Genomic DNA, 17,212 nt, shown 5'->3' with positions numbered 1-17,212 from the left:
AAGCCTCAGCTCGACTGGCTGTCCTACCGCCCTTCAGCATCGTCATCAACAGCGCTGTCATGAACATCGTCGTCATGGTGACCATCAGGACGAGGCAGAAAAATCCGTCCCTCTATCTGAGCCTTCATCACCAGCACCTCGTTTTTCTGTCTCTCCATGAACATCAGAACCTCCTCAGCCACACCTGCCGTCCAGCTGCTGCTGGTCTCTGGGTTCCTAAGCAACCTGCAGGTCACCTGAGGGGACAGATGAGCCTCAACTTACCAAATTAGCCTTAACTGTCCTTAACATTGTCATTAACCAGAACTTTAGAGTTAGCTTTTCATATTATTGTTAGCCTGGAGTTTAGTCTTAGCTTTCCTAGCTTTAATATTATCATTAGTCACATATCTTTATTCTAGCTTATTTGACCTAAATTTGCACAACCTTAATATTTTAGCTAGCCTTGGCATCACTCTATCCAAAGCAGCCATAGCATACCTAGCCTCAGTGTCCTCAGTCTCTAATGTATCCTTAGCTGAACTGACGTTGACATTTCTGTAATTCTTTACTTTAGCCTCATTTAACTTTGGTCGCTAAGCTAACCTTCATATTAGTCTTAGCTTACTTAGTTTTAACGTGTTTGCCATAACTTCACATTTATCTTAAATTATTTATAGTTCACCGTGGGCCTCAAACTTCAGTTTAAGTTAGTCTGAGCTTATAGTTAGCGGTAGCCATAATTCCAGAATCATGTTCAATTAGCCATAGCTCACAGCTAGCTTACAGTTACCTCTTGAGATATAGCCATGATGAAGCTAATGGCGTCTCCACCCTGCACCTCTTCAATTATGAAACTCTGTCTGGAGTTTTCTTCACGGTCCGTTTTGGAGACACAGATGACTTTAGTTTGGATATCTGTGGGGAAGTCGAGGCTGACGATGAGTCGGGACTCTGAATTCTGGTAGATAAACAGGTTCCAGTGATCCTGGGTGTTGAAGAAACTGTTGAAGATAACCTGGTTCTTCTCCTCTAAAACAAACTCCCGCCATCTTTCCGGGTCCAGCCTTAAACTGTTCACACTGAATCTCTGGACAGAATCCAGCCGCTCGTCCATCTCTGAGTTGTCTTTCTTCTTTCTGTCTGTCTCCACTTTAATCTTAAAATGCACAAAAAGATTCTCAGAGACTATTCAAAACAAACTGTCAGAAAAAAACGAGTTAAAACATCACAAAATGCCAACGGCTTTTTTTTTTTTTTTTTTAAACGGGCAGTTCGTCGCGCGCGTTGTGACTTCAGGCGCTTCTCTTCACGTCGTAAATACGAAACTTCACAGTATAACTAACGTTTTCATTATCGGTTATTTAAAATAAATGGTACTGTGACCATTCTTTAGACCTCGTTCATAATCTGGTACCTTCTTTAAAGCTACTGTAGTAATTTATTTATGTTTCCTGATTCACTATCAGTCAGTGTTTGACAGTCTCAAACGTGAACAATCCTTCAACTAAACGTTAAACACAGACTCATAAAAGCTGGTTTAATTAACTGTTACCAAAACTATGAAGCCTGTGTAAGACGTGACAGAAGTGGAGAGTATGTTCAGTTTCACTAACATAAACCCGAACTAAATGAACACATTCAGGGAATCTGACTGTGGCTTTTTCCATTGCTCTCAGTGTATTTACACAGGAATAAACAGAACAGCTGAGAACACAGAAAACAAGTCTGAACGAACAAAGGGAAAGAAAAGACAGGACTGTTATGTACACAAGAATGTGAAAATAAGGTGTAGATATAAATATGTACAAAGTACCAATGATCAGAACAGCACAAATAAAAGTCAGGTGTTCTGTAAGGCATAAATAATACATGCAGTGCAAAGGAATAGATATTGACTGGGTATACGCGGAGCCAATGTTTATGTGCATGTATACATATCTGTATACAGTATACATACATGTACAACTGTCGCTGTGCTGGATTGTAAAGAAAGATTTGGGGTGAAGTAAAAACTCAAATCCCGAAAGAGGCAGCAAAGAACCGGAACTGTGTGACGCCCAACTGAAAACGGCAGAAGAAGAAGAATAATAACGAGCTCTGATTGGTTGCTGGCTCGTATAAAGAAAACATGGCGGCCAGATGCTGTTTAGTGAGAGCTGAAGTAGTGGGATTGTCGGGTGAGTTGCTGTCGTTAAAACTGGATGATGTTGCATTTTATGTAACCGGTAACGATGGACAGCTCAATCTCAGTCTGATGTTTCGGTTGCTGCCGCTTGTTTTCCTCCGAGAAGTAAAGATTACTGCTTTAGTGAGCTATGTTTGCCGGATAGCTTAGCAGCAGCGGCTAATGTTAGCTCCATGTTCCTCTGTGGTCAGGACCTCATGGATTCGTTCACTCCGCACGAATCCGTAGACTGCTTCAGGGATGAGTGCTAAAACCCGGAGGTGAGTTAACGTGAGCGGGCTGCGCCTCTGCTTCCGTCCTCTGGAAGTCGATGAGTTTAGTTTGTAGGTTTTCGGTCAGACGCCTGAAATGATGGTGGTAACACAGTTGAGAACTGCGTCGTAACGTGATGTTCATACCAAACATAAACTTGGTGTAGCTTTAAGTCTAATGTGTGACTACTGTAACGCAGGTATACATGTCAGAAATACTTTATTGGGAAACTAGGTTCCAATCCACCGCTCGAATACAAGAGAATCCGTGGCTAACCTAGCTAGCTGCTAGTTATTAGCTCAGAACGCTAATGACCAGCTGATCCAGTACGAAGAAGTTCTACTGTAAGAGTGACCAGTAGGATGCTAGGTCAGACACACGAGTTACCACCTCAAATCAAAGGTTAGTCGCTGACTATGCAACCAGTTAACCTGCAGCATTAACACTGACCCATCAGCTGTATTTTAAGTCCACACTGTGTTTTACAGTGCTCCGATATTACTGCACTGTCAAAGGTCAAGACCACTCTGACCTCGTGTCCGTCCCATTCTCGTCTCAGTGCTAAAACCCATCTTTTGTCTTCACTCCAGCAGTGTCTCTGGCCTTGATGTCTGGAGGTTTCTGACTCACCTCAGAGCAGCGGGGGTGAAGGGAGTTCAGTTGATGCTGCTCAGTGGTCGCTCCTGTCCAGGAGTCCAGAAGGCTTTTAGGTAATCATGTCATCCAGGTGTGTGAGCAGCCAGGAAGCATCTGAGCGACAAGTCTGACCAAGATGAACTTCAGAGCCTTCTCTAACCATTGAAATGAGACCAAATCAACTGAATGAATGTCTCACCATTCAAACCCAGAGTATTGCTCTCCTGCAGTGGACCGGACCAGGACCAGTGTGATCCGCCCATGTCCCCAGGACTGACAAGTGAGGTAAGAGTCACTGAACCCACATGCTGCTGCTGTCAGAATCAGATCAGCTGTTAGTTCTCAGGCTGTGGTCCAGCTCCTGGGGGGTCCAGGTGCCCTGACCCAGGTCTCTGTAGTCTGTGTAGTTTTGCTGGTCTGTCTGGAAGTGATGTAACGAAAGGCCGACTGAAGCCCCGCCCACAGCAGTCTGTTCACAGAGGGGGGCGTTGACAAAACCGGACTGAAGCGTATTCTGATCCAGGCAGCTCATGGAGGTTAATGGATTTAGACAAGGTCTGAGTGTCTACCTGTTGAGTTATTCTGCTCTCTGATTGGCTCTGACAGAACACCCTCTGTGACCTGCTGAAGATGAAGCTGTGACATCGGCGAGGTCAGACCTCCGACATGGCGGTGAGTGTCTTCACATCTGAACGAACAGCCAATCGCACATCAGCATCACTGATCTCACGGTGACATCACAGCTCACTCAGCTGGTGTTTGTGTGATGTCACAGTACGCAGCGTTCGCGCCTCCTGGGAGATGATGTGAACAAAAGGCCGAATTGTAGCGCCCCCCTCAGGCAGTGTGTTCTCAGGGTGGGGGCGCCCTGACAAAGACTGACCGAAGCGTTCATCTGATCCCAGAGCAGCTGACTGCAGGTCACATGATCAAACCAAACAGCTGACTCACTGCAGGTCACATGATGAAAAGAATTAGAAGTTCTTTAGAAAGGTGAAATGAACAGGTCAAAGTGATGTCCTCTGTCTGTCCCCCCTCAGACTGCAGCAGGGGCGCTGTCTTCGTCTTCTTCTGTTGACGTGTTTTGTGGATTCTTCTGAAGACCAGGCGACGTTTTGGTTATTCTTTGAGTCCCAGTTCACACCAGTCTGTTCATACTGGGGCAGTCTAAATGGCTGTCCCCTCTCATGTCCTGTACACGTTTGTACTATACCTGTTTCTACTGTACTCTGAAGTTTGTAGTACACTGTGTTTTTGCAGTTATCGCTTACAGTGTGACACAGTGTTGTTGTTTTTGTTTTGTTTTGACCTGTTCAGCCTGTGATTCAGTGAAATCACGTTTCGTTGTCTTCTGTGTTCACATCATTAAACGTGTGACTTTATTAAAGTGTGTCTGACTTCTCTGAGTATTTGTACTCTGCTGCAGTTTTCTGTTTGTCTTCAGTCTGATGTTCTTCTCTTGCTGTAAACACCGTTCTGCTGAATGTGTTCTCAAAGAAAGCAGTTTGAAGGCTCTGGAGGTCGGACGCTGGCTCAGTGTCCCACTGGCAGGTTTAAGATGGAGCGCAGAGGCAGATGAATGAGGCCAATACACGACCTCCACCCCAGAGAGGACGGTTCCTGTCCTGAAAGTTGACTTCATGTCTCCAGTGTTTTGTTTTCAGTTGAAGTTTGCTGCCCACCAGGGTCCGTGTCTCTGTCTCATCTGTGTACAGGCAGGACAGACAGTTACTATGGTTACAGGGATGCTGCGACCCCCGTTAGAGGTTTGTAGGTCAGACTAATGTGAAACATGAATGTAGCTGTGCCTCAGTCCTGAACGCCACACAGTTCATGTACAGCTTCACCAACACGCTGCACGAGCAAATGTAAGCATGCGAAACACGGTCCAGGTGTGCAGAGCTTCACAGCATCTCTTAAAAAGATCATCTTTAATGTGACCAAGACGCTTCATGTTGGATCGATCAGGCTCAGCCATGAAGAGACCTGAGGTGAGGGTACAGCTGTTTTTAGGAGAGGGAGGAAGAAGAGGCTGAACATGCAAAGCTTCATCATCGTTCCAGCTGCTGAGGAACCACAGACGTAGAAGCAGAACCAGGTGGCCTCTGCGTTTCAAGTAATAATAGTCGAGATGGCGCCGCGGACGGCTGCCTCGGTGAGTTGGTGCGCGTTGTTTTGTGTTTGAACTCTGTTTTTTGCGACGGTACCTCGTTCACCAGGGGAGCAACACCAGAGCATTTATTTCCTAATTTTCTGCTCCCAACTTTGTAAGTTTTGGACATCCTGGTCAAAGGTGCATTCACCTTTGCTCACGCAGCGAAACGCCGGAGGAGAGGAAAACGGGCCGGTGCGCTCGTGCGTCTTCGCCAGCGCGGACTAAACTCAGCGTTACCGGGAATATTTCTCTCTAACGTCCGTTCACTGCCCAACAAACTGGAGGAATTGCAACTGCTGTTGGGTAAAAACAGGGACTTTTCTTCATCTGCGGTTTTGTGCTTCATCGAGACGTGGCTCTGTGGATTAATACCGGACTCTGCGCTGCAGCTGGCTGGCTTCCAACTCCACCGCGCGGACAGAGACACGGAACTTTCCGGCAAAACTAAAGGTGGAGGAATCTGTTTCTACATCAACAGTGGTTGGTGCAAGGACGTGACAGTGATCCAGCAGCACTGTTCTCCTGACCTGGAATCTTTCACCATTAACTGTAATCCTTTTTATTCACCCCGTGAGTTCGCTTCATTCATTCTGGTCGGCGTTTACATCCCGCCGCAAGCCAACGTGCAGGACGCACAGCTCGCGGACCAGATACTGCGTGTGGAGCGGACCAACCCGGACTCCTTAGTTATTGTCCTTGGCGACTTTAACAAAGGTAACCTCACCCACGAACTCCCTAAATACAGACAGTTTATCAAATGCCCGACCAGAGAGGAGAACATTCTGGATCACTGTTACACCACCGTCAGGGATGCTTATCACGCCGTCCCCCGTGCTGCACTGGGCCACTCTGACCACGTCATGGTGCACCTGATTCCTGCGTACAGGCAGAAACTAAAGCTCTGCAAACCTGTAGTGAGGACATCAAGGAAGTGGACCAGTGAGGCTGTGGAGGATCTCCAGGCGTGTTTGGACTCTGCTGACTGGGATGTGTTCAGGACTGCTACCAACAGTCTGGACGAGTACACGGAGACTGCGACGTCCTACATCAGCTTCTGTGAGGACTGCTGTGTTCCATCACGCACCAGGGTGAGTTACAACAATGACAAACCCTGGTTCACAGCCCAACTCAGGCAGCTAAGGTTGGCAAAGGAAGAGGCCTTCAGGAGTGGGGACAAAGACAGATACAAAGAGTCGAAGTACAAGTTTAGCAAGGCGGTGAAAGAGGCTAAACGACTGTACTCTGAGAAGCTCCAACACCAGTTCTCAGCTAACGACTCTGCGTCTGTCTGGAAAGGGCTCAGGCAGATCACTAACTTCAAGCCTAAAGCCCCCCACTCCATCAACGATCGACGCCTAGCCAACGGCCTGAACCAGTTCAACTGCCGCTTTGAAAGACAAAGGGACAGTCCAGCAACCATCCCCCACGACACCTCTGAACAGCTCCAGCTCCAGTCACCTCCACCAACGCCCACCTTAAAGGCATTGGTGGAGGTGGGTTATCTTAAACGCCCATCTAACCCAGCACATCACAAAGTGGCTGTGAGACACTGTCCAAGATCGTCCGTAGCTTGGTCAGCATCCTCCTCTCTGACACACACACTCCATCCCCACAACGTCACTGGCTTTGAGTCTGTTGGCGTCCGCCATCCTCAGCCTCCCATAAGAGGGACGTCAACAAACTCTTCAGGAGACAGAACCCCCGGAAAGCAGCTGGACCGGATTCTGTCTCCCCATCCGCCTTGAAGCACTGCGCTGATCAGCTGTCCCCAGTGTTCACAGACATTTTCAACACCTGACTGGAGACATGTCACGTGCCAGCCTGCTTTAAGTCTTCAACCATCATCCCTGTTCCCAAGGAGCCAAGGACCACAGGACTTAAAGACTTCAGACGACGTCGCCCTGATCTCTGTGGTCATGAAGTCCTTTGAGCGCCTTGTGCTCTCACACATCACAGACATCACCGACCCTGCGACCCTGCAACTCTGCTTCAGGAGAAGCTCTCCCAGCTGAGCGTGCCTGACTCCACCTGCAGGTGGATCTCAGACTTCCTGTCTGACAGGAAACAGTGCGTGAAGCTGGGGAAACACTTCTCCGACGCTAAGACCATCAGCACCGGATCCCCCCAGGGCTGTGTTCTTTCTCCTCTGCTCTTCTCCCTGTACACAAACAGCTGCACCTCCAGTCACCAGTCCGTCAAGCTCCTGAAGTTTGCGGACGACACCACCCTCATCGGACTCATCTCTGATGGCGACGAGTCCGCCCACAGGTGGGAGGTTGACCATCTGGTGACCTGGTGCAACCAGAACAACCTGGAACTCAATGCTCTAAAGACAGAGGAGATGGTTGTGGACTACAGGAAGAACTCAGCCTCACCAGCCCCCATCACCCTCTGTGACTCCACTATTGACACTGTGGAGTCTTTCCGCTTCCTGGGAACTATCATCTCCCAGGACCTCAAGTGGGAGCCGAACATCGGCTCCCTCATCAGGAAAGCACAGCAGAGGATGTACTTCCTACGGCAGCTGAAGAAATTCAGCCTGCCAAAGACAATGATGGTGCACTTCTACACAGCCATCATCGAGTCCATCCTCACCTGCAGGGCAGACTGCAGCGTGTCATTCGGTCTGCAGAGAAGGTGATTGGCTGCAATCTCCCATCTCTTCAGGACCTGTACGCCTCCAGGACCCTGAGGCGTGCAGGAAAGATTGTGGCTGATCCCTCTCACCCCGGACACAAACTCTTTGAGTCACTCCCCTCTGGCAGGAGGCTGCGGTCCATCAGGACCAAAACCTCACGCCACAAGAACAGTTTTTTCCCGTCTGCTGTCAGCCTGATCCACAAGGCCTGGAACCCCCCCGACACTCTTCACACTCCACCTCTGCCTCATCTGTCACACTGACATAAATACAACTCTATGCGTTACATTAATGCTCAGCTCGGACTTCCTTCTGAAAAAACAAAAGTGTAAAAGATGTTAAATATTGTTTGGTGTTTGAAGGGCAGAGAATGGGGAGCAAACAGAGCATCTTTGAAATCATTTTATGTGCGTTTAATCTGTTCAGTTATTGATTATGGATGGATAGAGTACGAATCAGCATCAAATACAATGCTGAAAAAACTGGATCTCATAGTGAAATGCCACTGGAATTAAGAAGAGAACAGATTTCATTAAACCACTGGGCAAAGCTAAGAGGACATGAGGAAAATCATCTGGGTCAGAATACGATCAAACCGTGCCAAGATAAAGGAAAAGGACAGGCGAGGAGTTTTGGATGGACAGTTGAGAAACAAACAAAACTGTAGGCCAAGCTGTTCCTCTCTCTGTCGTTCCACCGTGGACAATGGAAGAAGTGAAAGTCCATTTGAAACTGTTAAAGGACCAAAAAGGAAAGGTTTGAAGTACAAACAAAGTTAACAAGTACATCAATAGAAACTCCTCACAGTCTGTTAAAGTACACACAGATGCATCCAAGTCACAGAATAATAAGGTGGGAACAGCTTCTGTAACACCACATTTAGTCACAATGTCAGGTCAAAGCATCAGTGAGGATTCAGCAGTGTGTACAAGGGAGTGATTGGCTATTCTGCTTGCACTGAATCGGATAGAGGAGGTCAGACCACAGAAAGTCTAAATAGGATCAGATTCAAGCAGCGCTTTAGAAAGTATTAGACACAACCATTCAAACACCAGCCTAGACATCATACTGGAGATAAAAGATCCACAGAATCAGGAGGACAGGGGTGGACATTCAGTTCATTTGGGTTCCAGCTCATATTGGATTAGAAGGAGATGAACTGGCAGATAAATATGCTAAGAGTGCAACATGGACTAGAGAAATAAATATGGTTGCAAACTACAGTAAGTCTGAGAGTAAATGTATAATCAAGTCAAAAATAAATAAGACATGCAGGAACGATGGGACAGAGGGAGTAAGGGTAGACACCTCTATAGTATTCAAAGGAAAGTTGGAGGAATGAGAGAAAGTCATAGGAGCAGAAAAGAGGAAGATATAATATCCAGGATGAGGTTATACTGGTTATACTGGTCATACTGGCCTGAACAGTCCACTATACATCATAAAGAAACATGCTACAGGGAACTGTGAGCACTGTGGATCACAGGAAACAGTGCAGCATGTATTCTTACATTGTCCAAGGTACCGACAGCAGAGACAAACACTGAAAACAGAACTCCAGAGGAATCGACTAACACTGAGTACGACTGAGCTGTTAAGGAGGGAGTCAGGAGATGTTCGGTACAGGGCTACATTTAGGTTTTTACAGAGCACGAGGTTATTATGAGGATCTAATGTAGATTTACAAGCTATCCTGCTCCATGCTCCAGTCCAGAAGGTGGCGGTAATGTACTTAACAGCTGTTTGCCATCCGCCATAAAACAACAGAAGAAGAAGAAGAAGAAGAAGAAGAAGAAGAAGAAGCAGCAGCAGAAGAAGAAGAACCTTTTTTTTTTTTTTTTTTTTTTAAATTTAGTTCAGAAAAAAATAATGACAATACATTTCATGAGAGAACATAGAGCCAGGGTAAATAAACACTGACAAACAAACAAGGAGAAAAAAAAAGAACTAAAATAACAGAAGAAGAACCTTACCTCTGTATATAAACCTCTTATGTCTATGCCCTCTTTTGGGAGGTTGAACTTTCACCCGGAAGTCGCCAGCTGCTGATTGTGGCGTTGCAGGAGGAGAAGAAGAAGAAGTTCCTGTTCGCTTTTCTGGATACAACAGTCAACTCTGAAGACAGAACCGTCACATTTTCATTCAGCAGCGGAACCGGCGGGATGGAGACCGACCCGACTTCAACGGTAAAAACACCAAGCCACCCGCCTTCCTCCTCCAACCGGACAGTTTCACACCGGACTGTTAGCTGAGCTAAGCTAACTGGGCTAGCTTGTAGATCAGAGGGGAGCCGACCTGCCACCAAACCACATTCAAAAACACAGCAATAATAAGAACGCTGGCCGCGCGTCAAACCGCCCACGCTAACCGACACAAAGATGGCAGAATTCATTATTAATGTCGTGTGGTTAATTCGACCTCAACATAGCAGAAATGTGCTCCAGCCAAGAGCAGAGATCCAGGGAAGGTTTGCCTTGTCTTTACTGGGTCGAGCCACAGGATGGGGACAAACAAGTCCAGAACCACTACAGGTTTCACTTTGAAGGAATGATGTGTTAGCCGAATGAAGTAATCATGTTCATTCATCCAATTAAATCAAAAGATGTTCGTCTGTCCATGGGCGGATTTCTGTCGCTGAGCAGAGAATCTAAAACAGCCGGATTCTGAATGGAGTTTGGTTCAGGGTCTGTCCCTGCGGCGGGTTGCTTTGATGTTCGCTGTGGTGGAGGCCTGCGGTTCTGCTGAAGCTCCGACACCAGTTAGAGACACCACAGAGTTTATGCTGTTCATGACACTATGCTAAGTATTGGAGGAAGTATTCAGTATTCCAATCCCTTTCTGCAGTAAAAATACTAATACCACACTGTACAAATACTGTTACAAGTGAAAGTCCTGCAGTGAAAGTATAAGTAAAAGTATCTTAGTGTAATCAGGAAAATGTACTTCAACTATTTAAAGTAGTAGTATTCAGTAAAGTGTCTCCTGTGTCTGTTGTCCTCTTGTCTCTGGTCTCTTTAGATCATTGTGTCTCCTGTGTCTGTTGTCCTCTTGTCTCTTTAGATCAGGCATGTCCAAACTATTCCACAAAGGGCCGTGTGGCTGCAGGTTTTTCCTCCAACCAATCAAGAGCACGAAGTCTGATCAATCAGCTCTCTGAAGACTGAGATCAGCTGATGAAATGAGTCAAGTCTGGTGTGCTGCTGCTTGGTTGGAAAGAAAACCTTCAGCCACTCGGCCCTTTGTGGAATAGTTTGGACATGCCTGCTTTAGATCATTGTGTCTCCTCATTCATGTCTCAGCAGGATGTCCCTGTTGGAGTTGGTTGAGGTGGAGCTCGTTTTAACTCAAACTAATGATTCTTTTCATTCTGGATCAATCTGCTGATCAGTTTCTCCATCGATCCATGGATCATTTGCTTTGGAAACATTGTGAAAATAGTGAGAAATGTGGTGACAATGAGCCCAAAGTGACACCTTCACCATGTTTGTTTGGTCCAACCAACAGTCCAAAGCTTTACATGATTCCAAACACATTCAGATCATTGAGATCATTGAGACGAAAAGCAGCAAATCAAACATGTTAGAAGATCAAACATCGGATGATTCCACAGTAAGGATCAATGAAGCCATTAAAACAACAGGTGATCATTAACTGATCATTCAGCTGTACTTTTATGAACTGCTGGAGTAGATGTAGAGAACGACATGAAAGACTGAAGTACAAGTACCTCAGACTTGTACTTACTGCAGAGTAAATGATCCTTTATTGGTGCCCAGAGGACAAATTCAGGCGTCTGTTTGTGTTCTGAAGGTTCTTCAGGATAAAAGCTCAGCTGTTCACAGACATGAACAAGCTCAGAGCCTCACTTTGATTCTTCTCTTCTTATTGATCTGTAGCTCAGAGCTTCTTCGTCTCTTTCTGCTCTTTCACTGTCCGTCTGCTTGAAGCTTTGCACACAGTTTTGGTCTCAGTCTACAAAACCTTACTCCAAACCCCGCAGACAAATTCATGTACGTGTAAAAAACAACTTTCTGCACCTTAAAAGCACGAGCAAGCGTTCAGAGGTCCATCACGCTGCCAAGTAAAAGCGGTCCGTGACCCATTTTAGGTCCTGACCCTAAGTTTAGGAAAATGGAAGTTTGTCGATTGATTCTTCTGTCGATCAGTAAATTGATTGGCTCTCCTCTTAATCGACTGAATTAGTCGGATAACCAGCAGACGACTCAATGATGTAGATGATGGTAGTTGCAGCTCTTCGCTAAAACCTGAACGTTTATTATTGGTATTTTATAGACTGCATGATCGATGATGATGATGATAATGAAGTTGCTCTGATGTCTTCATTCGTCTTGAAGTTTGTGGATTTGACTGTTGGCTGCGTTATTAAAGTCAAAGGTTGTAGTTTCAGGATGCAGCTGAAAGCATTCACATCAAAATGGAGCCAGATGGCGACGTGGAGATCCAGTCGTATCCTGTCCTCAAGAAGCTGTCCGTCAAACTGACAGACTGCAGGGCGTGGCTGGAGGGGCGGGACTTCCTGTCTCTTGGTAAGAAATCTGAACTGCACTTAGAATTTAATCATTTTTGTTTGTGAATCATTACAATCTCTTTATTGAAGCAGCTTCTTTGAGTCAAAGAAAACTGAAATGCTGATGTGTTTGAGATTTTTGGTTTATGTAGTTGAATAGAAAAATTTGGACTTGTGGAAAAACATGTTGCTCGAAGTCTCGATGTGTTGCCTCCATTACGGAAAAGGATTCAATCAGAGCCCAGCCAGACCTTCTCATGTGATTAACATCAAGAAGTTACTCCCAGTCACTTCTACAAAGACAGTTTTGCTCGCACAGGGTCTTTAAAGTGACCTCTGACCTCTCCTTCCCTACAGATGATCATCCTCAGCTCTGTAACTACAGACAGAGGCAGCGCTACCCGACAAATACCGGCAGAAAGATGGTTTACTGCTGTGAGTGTAAGAAAGGTTTCTACAAGCAGGCTCACCTGGAGGCTCACCAGAGAACCCACCAAGGACAGAAACCCAACCAGTGCTGGCAGTGCGGGAAGACCTACCCGACCCTGATGAGCCTTGTCGTCCACCAGCAGATCCACGACCGCAAGGAGCCCTACCAGTGCTCATACTGTGACAAGACCTTTGCCCTGAAGAGGGACTGGAAAACCCACCACCGGACGCACTCCGGGACCAAACCCTTCAAGTGCTGGTTCTGTGGGGATGGCTTTAGCGAGCGGGATGAGCTCACTGAGCATCTGGAGGTACACAAGGGGGAGAAGTGCTACCACTGCCACGTCTGCGACAAGATGTTCGTCTCGTACCAGGGCTTCAACTTCCACCGCAAGTCGCACAAGAGCCAGAAGCTGCTGCCCTGCCTGAAGTGCAAGAAGACCTTCAGCAACCCTCAGAGTCTGAAGCTCCACCAGGTGACTCACTCCAACAGGAAGCCACATAAATGCCCCACCTGTGGCAAAGGCTTCAAGCTGCTGAGCGGCCTGCGCTGCCACCAGAGGACTCACGAAGACCTGAAGGACTACCACTGCACCGAGTGCGGCAAGTGTTTTTCCAGCCTGCAGGGTCTGAAGCTGCACAACCGCACGCACACCGGACTGAAGCCTTACAAATGCACAGAGTGTGGGAAGAGATTCACCCAGTCGCCTCACCTCAAGTCTCACATGGTCACCCACACCGGAGAACGACCGTTCCTCTGCACCACCTGTGGGAAGAGGTTTACTCAGTCATCCCACCTGAGATCTCACATCACACTGTTCCACGTGGGCGAGAAGCCGTTCACCTGTGACGACTGTGGAAAGAGCTTCACCATCGCTCATTACCTGAAGATGCACCGACTGAGCCACACCAAGGAGAAGCTGTACCAGTGCTCGTACTGCGAGAAGTCCTTCTCCTACCACAACTCCTGGAGGGCACATGAAAGGATCCACACTGGCGAGCGCCCTTTCACCTGCCAGGACTGCGGCCAGAACTTCATCACGTCGGGCTCGCTGCTAAGCCACCAGAGATCCAAACACACTGGAGAGAAGAGCCACTACTGCATCACCTGTGGAGAGTTCTTCTTCACCAGCTCGCTGTTGCGAGTCCACCAGCTCGACCACACCGGCGAGCGGCCGCATGTCTGCAGCTGCGGCAAGACATTCAAAACCAAAGGAGTGCTGCGATACCATCTGAAGAGGTTCACCGACCACCAGCCGGCCAAGTGAACTGCTGCCTGGAAACACCTTCTCTGGCTGTTTGAAGACACATCTGAAGAGGTTTTCAGACTGTGAGGTGCCTCTTTGACGGGCAGTTGAAGGGAGTTTGGAGGGAGAGACCACAAGGTTGAGTGAGGTGACAGGGACAGGTGCATGCAGGTGTTGTAAAAACAACAGGAAGCTAGTAATTGTAGTTCATCAGCAGTTGTGCTGCAGCAGTGACCCACAGCTCATGGAGATGAACATACTTTAAACATTTTGAGAGACAGATTGCTGTGGTTTGTGCCCAGACTCTCCCTCCTCCTCCTCAGAGTCACAATCAGTCAGACATGAACTCACAGACATGAAACTTGTTGATCTGATTCAGTGTGACTTCACTTCCTGAGGAGATCATGATCTCTGATGATCCAGAAAAAACCTCCAGAATCCACTGACAAACCAGAGATGACTCTGCAGAACCTGAGAATCTTCATGTTTTCAAGTTTCCCTCCGTATCACAGTGATCCAGTGATCCATTGAAGGTTGACTCTCCATCCATGAGCACACTGCTAACAGCTAACTCAGCAGACTGTTAATGGAGACACTTTGACTCAATGTGAGCAGATACAGACCAGAAATACAGCTCAAAGTGTCTGTTCTCCAAACCGTGAACAAACACATGGAGTGCCTGATAGATGAGTTTGAGGATGTACAGTTAGCTGATGATCATTTATGTTGACGATCACAACAATCACTTTGATTTTTTTCTCATCTAAAATCAGCCGTTCTTTTTTACACAATGAAATGACAGAAGTCGTCTTCTCCTCCTCGCTGCTTCCCGTCACTCCGTGCTTCTGTCAGCTCTTCAGAAGTGTTCAGAAAAAGCTGATTTTATGTAAAAGACGTCAGTTTACTGAAGAACAAACACTGAGATCGAACACTAAGAACATGAATCTACTTTACTGTTTGTCACCATGGAGTGAGTGTGTGTGTGTGTGTGTGTGTGTGTGTGTGTGTGTTGGGGGGGTGCAAGTTACGAATGTTTAAAAAAACAACCTTGATTCAAGAGACATCTGGACTCTATGAAACATCAATAAACCAGAATCAATAATCAATAATCGAACTGTTCACTGACAGCAGCTCGATCAGATTCACAATAAGCAGATATTTCCAGAAATCAATGAAGCTGATGAGGACAGACATTAAATATATTGGCTCTGAGCTGCTTTCAGGTCAGTTTGAGTCAGAGAGGATCAGATCAGGCGATCACTTCCTGTTTGATCAGGTGATCACAGTCTGATTGGTTGATGTTTAACAGAATCACAGCTGTTCTGGGATCAGAGTTGTATGAAGCACTTTGTTACTTTTTGGGTTGAAAGTGTTGAACTGAACAGTCCAGCCGTTGACCTCTGACCTCACAGGCCAGAGGTCAGCGGTCCAGAGCATCATGTGTCTTATTGACGCGGCCACAGAAAACTCTGATGTGATTGGTCGGCAGGTGTCGTGAAGTCAGTGAGACTTCTGTCTTACGTTTGGTGATCTGCTTCAGTGAGTCTGTTTATTGCTGCGAGCCAAATGTCCCCTACAGGACAGTAAAGACTGAACTGAGTGAGAGTGTCCCAGTCCAGCTCTTTGGGGACTGATGAGTTCAGTTTCAACATGCAGTTCTTTTTTTTTTTTAATTGCATCTTTATTTGGAATAGAGAAAATGGTATAACCACATGGTCTCAACAGTAAAAACAAAAATAAATGCCATTCCAGTTTTTGTTTTACATACAGAAAGTGTGCGACATCAGTCGTCAGGGCTTACAAATCACAAGAATGTACATTCACAAATTGAAGGACAGACATTGTATGATCTTTGCAAGTCCCACTCTCTTATAACAGCATAAACTACTTGAGACTTGTGTTTAGATTGCATCAGTGGGAGTCCAGTTGAACATGCAGTTCTTAGAGGTGTGTGTGAGAGGCGTGCACTCCAGTCACATGACCTGGACAAACTGATGGCTGATGACGTTCGACTCGTCCGGATCGAACCTGAAGGTGGAGGAGACGCTGTTGTCTCCTGTGGTCTGCGTCAGCACATCTAACGAGAAAGTCACAAGTGGACAGACTGAGACGCCCAGGACTGTGAGACAGACAGCCGAGACAATCGGTGTGCAGCTCCACGGTGACGTGCGGTTTCAGTCACATGATGTTATGTCATCGTTCCCTCTGATAGGCTGACGGGGTCTCATCTGCTCTTGACTTTTTGTGATTGTTCACGTCACAGTGGACGGTCGAACTGGTTGATCTGTTCCCACATTGATCCGTATTGATTTTTATCAAAATGTATGATTCGATATCCTGACGGTGTGTGAAGAAAGAAAGCAGAGTTAGAAAATGCCTGATAAACATAAATAGAGCAACATAATCTGAAGACTTAGCGGATCAAACGCGTCTTGGTTTAGAAAGTATTTTGTGGTGAAAGAATGTAAACAGTTCACTTTGCTAACGAGTCCGCTCGCCTTGTGACTTCTTCTGATAACGGCGAGGATGCTGTGACGTACCTTTGCAGGTGATGGTTTCCTGTCTCGGCACAGACCCGCAGCTCATTTTGCAGACTCTGAATCTGCACTTTTCAGATATTCAAACCCCTGCCGGATGATTTCGTGGTGGAACCTTTTTCAGCTTTGGAGGTGAACACGAGTTCACTTCTGGCACTTCAGCCTAAAGTAAGGCCGCGTAAAACGAGCCAGGTGTATGTGAAGAGGCGGCAGAGTGGCTGAAGGTGTGTTGTGCTTGTTCAGCAGCCGTCTGATCGTCCTGTCCCCTCCCCGCCTCTGCTGTCCGCTGTCCACTGTCCACTGTCCTCTGTCCTCTGTCTGTGTGGAGGAGCTCAGCCCTGCACGCAGGCTGACAGGCAAACGTCACCTCCTGTCCCTCAGAACATCCACCATCATCCACCGTCCTCACCTGAAGCTCAAACAATGCCGTGTGATACAAAGTGGGCGTGTACTTTGACATGCAAGACAAAAACTACAGACTGATTGGCTGCTGTTGGGTATAGTTCTGCTGTGTGATTGGCTGTTAGATCTGTCCATATCAAGTGAGAATGTCCAAAGCTTATCATCACAATCAGTGGAAATGTTATCGCCTCCCTCAGTACACCAGAAAACTGTCAAAGTGA

The 17,212-nt window shown here is 46.8% G+C and overlaps 1 protein-coding gene, 1 long non-coding RNA gene and 1 other non-coding gene across 3 annotated transcripts; all 3 read left to right on the top strand.

Annotated features, from left to right (window-relative positions):
- Nucleotides 1–2,075: 2,075 nt before the first annotated feature.
- Nucleotides 2,076–4,459, top strand: LOC143329469 (uncharacterized). Its single transcript, XR_013077882.1, has 4 exons — nucleotides 2,076–2,159; nucleotides 3,010–3,340; nucleotides 3,662–3,727; nucleotides 4,096–4,459. It is a non-coding gene; the product is annotated as an uncharacterized LOC143329469 (long non-coding RNA).
- On the top strand, nucleotides 3,849–3,961 carry LOC143329923 (small nucleolar RNA SNORD89). Its single transcript, XR_013077911.1, has one exon. It is a non-coding gene; the product is annotated as a small nucleolar RNA SNORD89 (small nucleolar RNA).
- A 5,405-nt stretch (nucleotides 4,460–9,864) lies between the features above and the next one.
- On the top strand, nucleotides 9,865–14,227 carry LOC143328893 (uncharacterized). The gene is made up of 3 exons (XM_076744347.1): nucleotides 9,865–10,034; nucleotides 12,251–12,395; nucleotides 12,734–14,227. The coding sequence occupies exons 1-3, from the start codon at nucleotides 10,011–10,013 to the stop codon at nucleotides 14,071–14,073; spliced, it is 1,509 nt and encodes a 502-aa protein (XP_076600462.1). The 5' UTR covers nucleotides 9,865–10,010; the 3' UTR covers nucleotides 14,074–14,227.
- Nucleotides 14,228–17,212: the final 2,985 nt, after the last annotated feature.

This window comes from Chaetodon auriga, chromosome 12, assembly GCF_051107435.1.
Source record: "Chaetodon auriga isolate fChaAug3 chromosome 12, fChaAug3.hap1, whole genome shotgun sequence".
NCBI classification, from domain to species: Eukaryota; Metazoa; Chordata; class Actinopteri; order Chaetodontiformes; family Chaetodontidae; genus Chaetodon; species Chaetodon auriga.
Note: the sequence above shows the minus strand (reverse complement) of the source record. Positions and strands in the feature narration are given on the sequence as shown.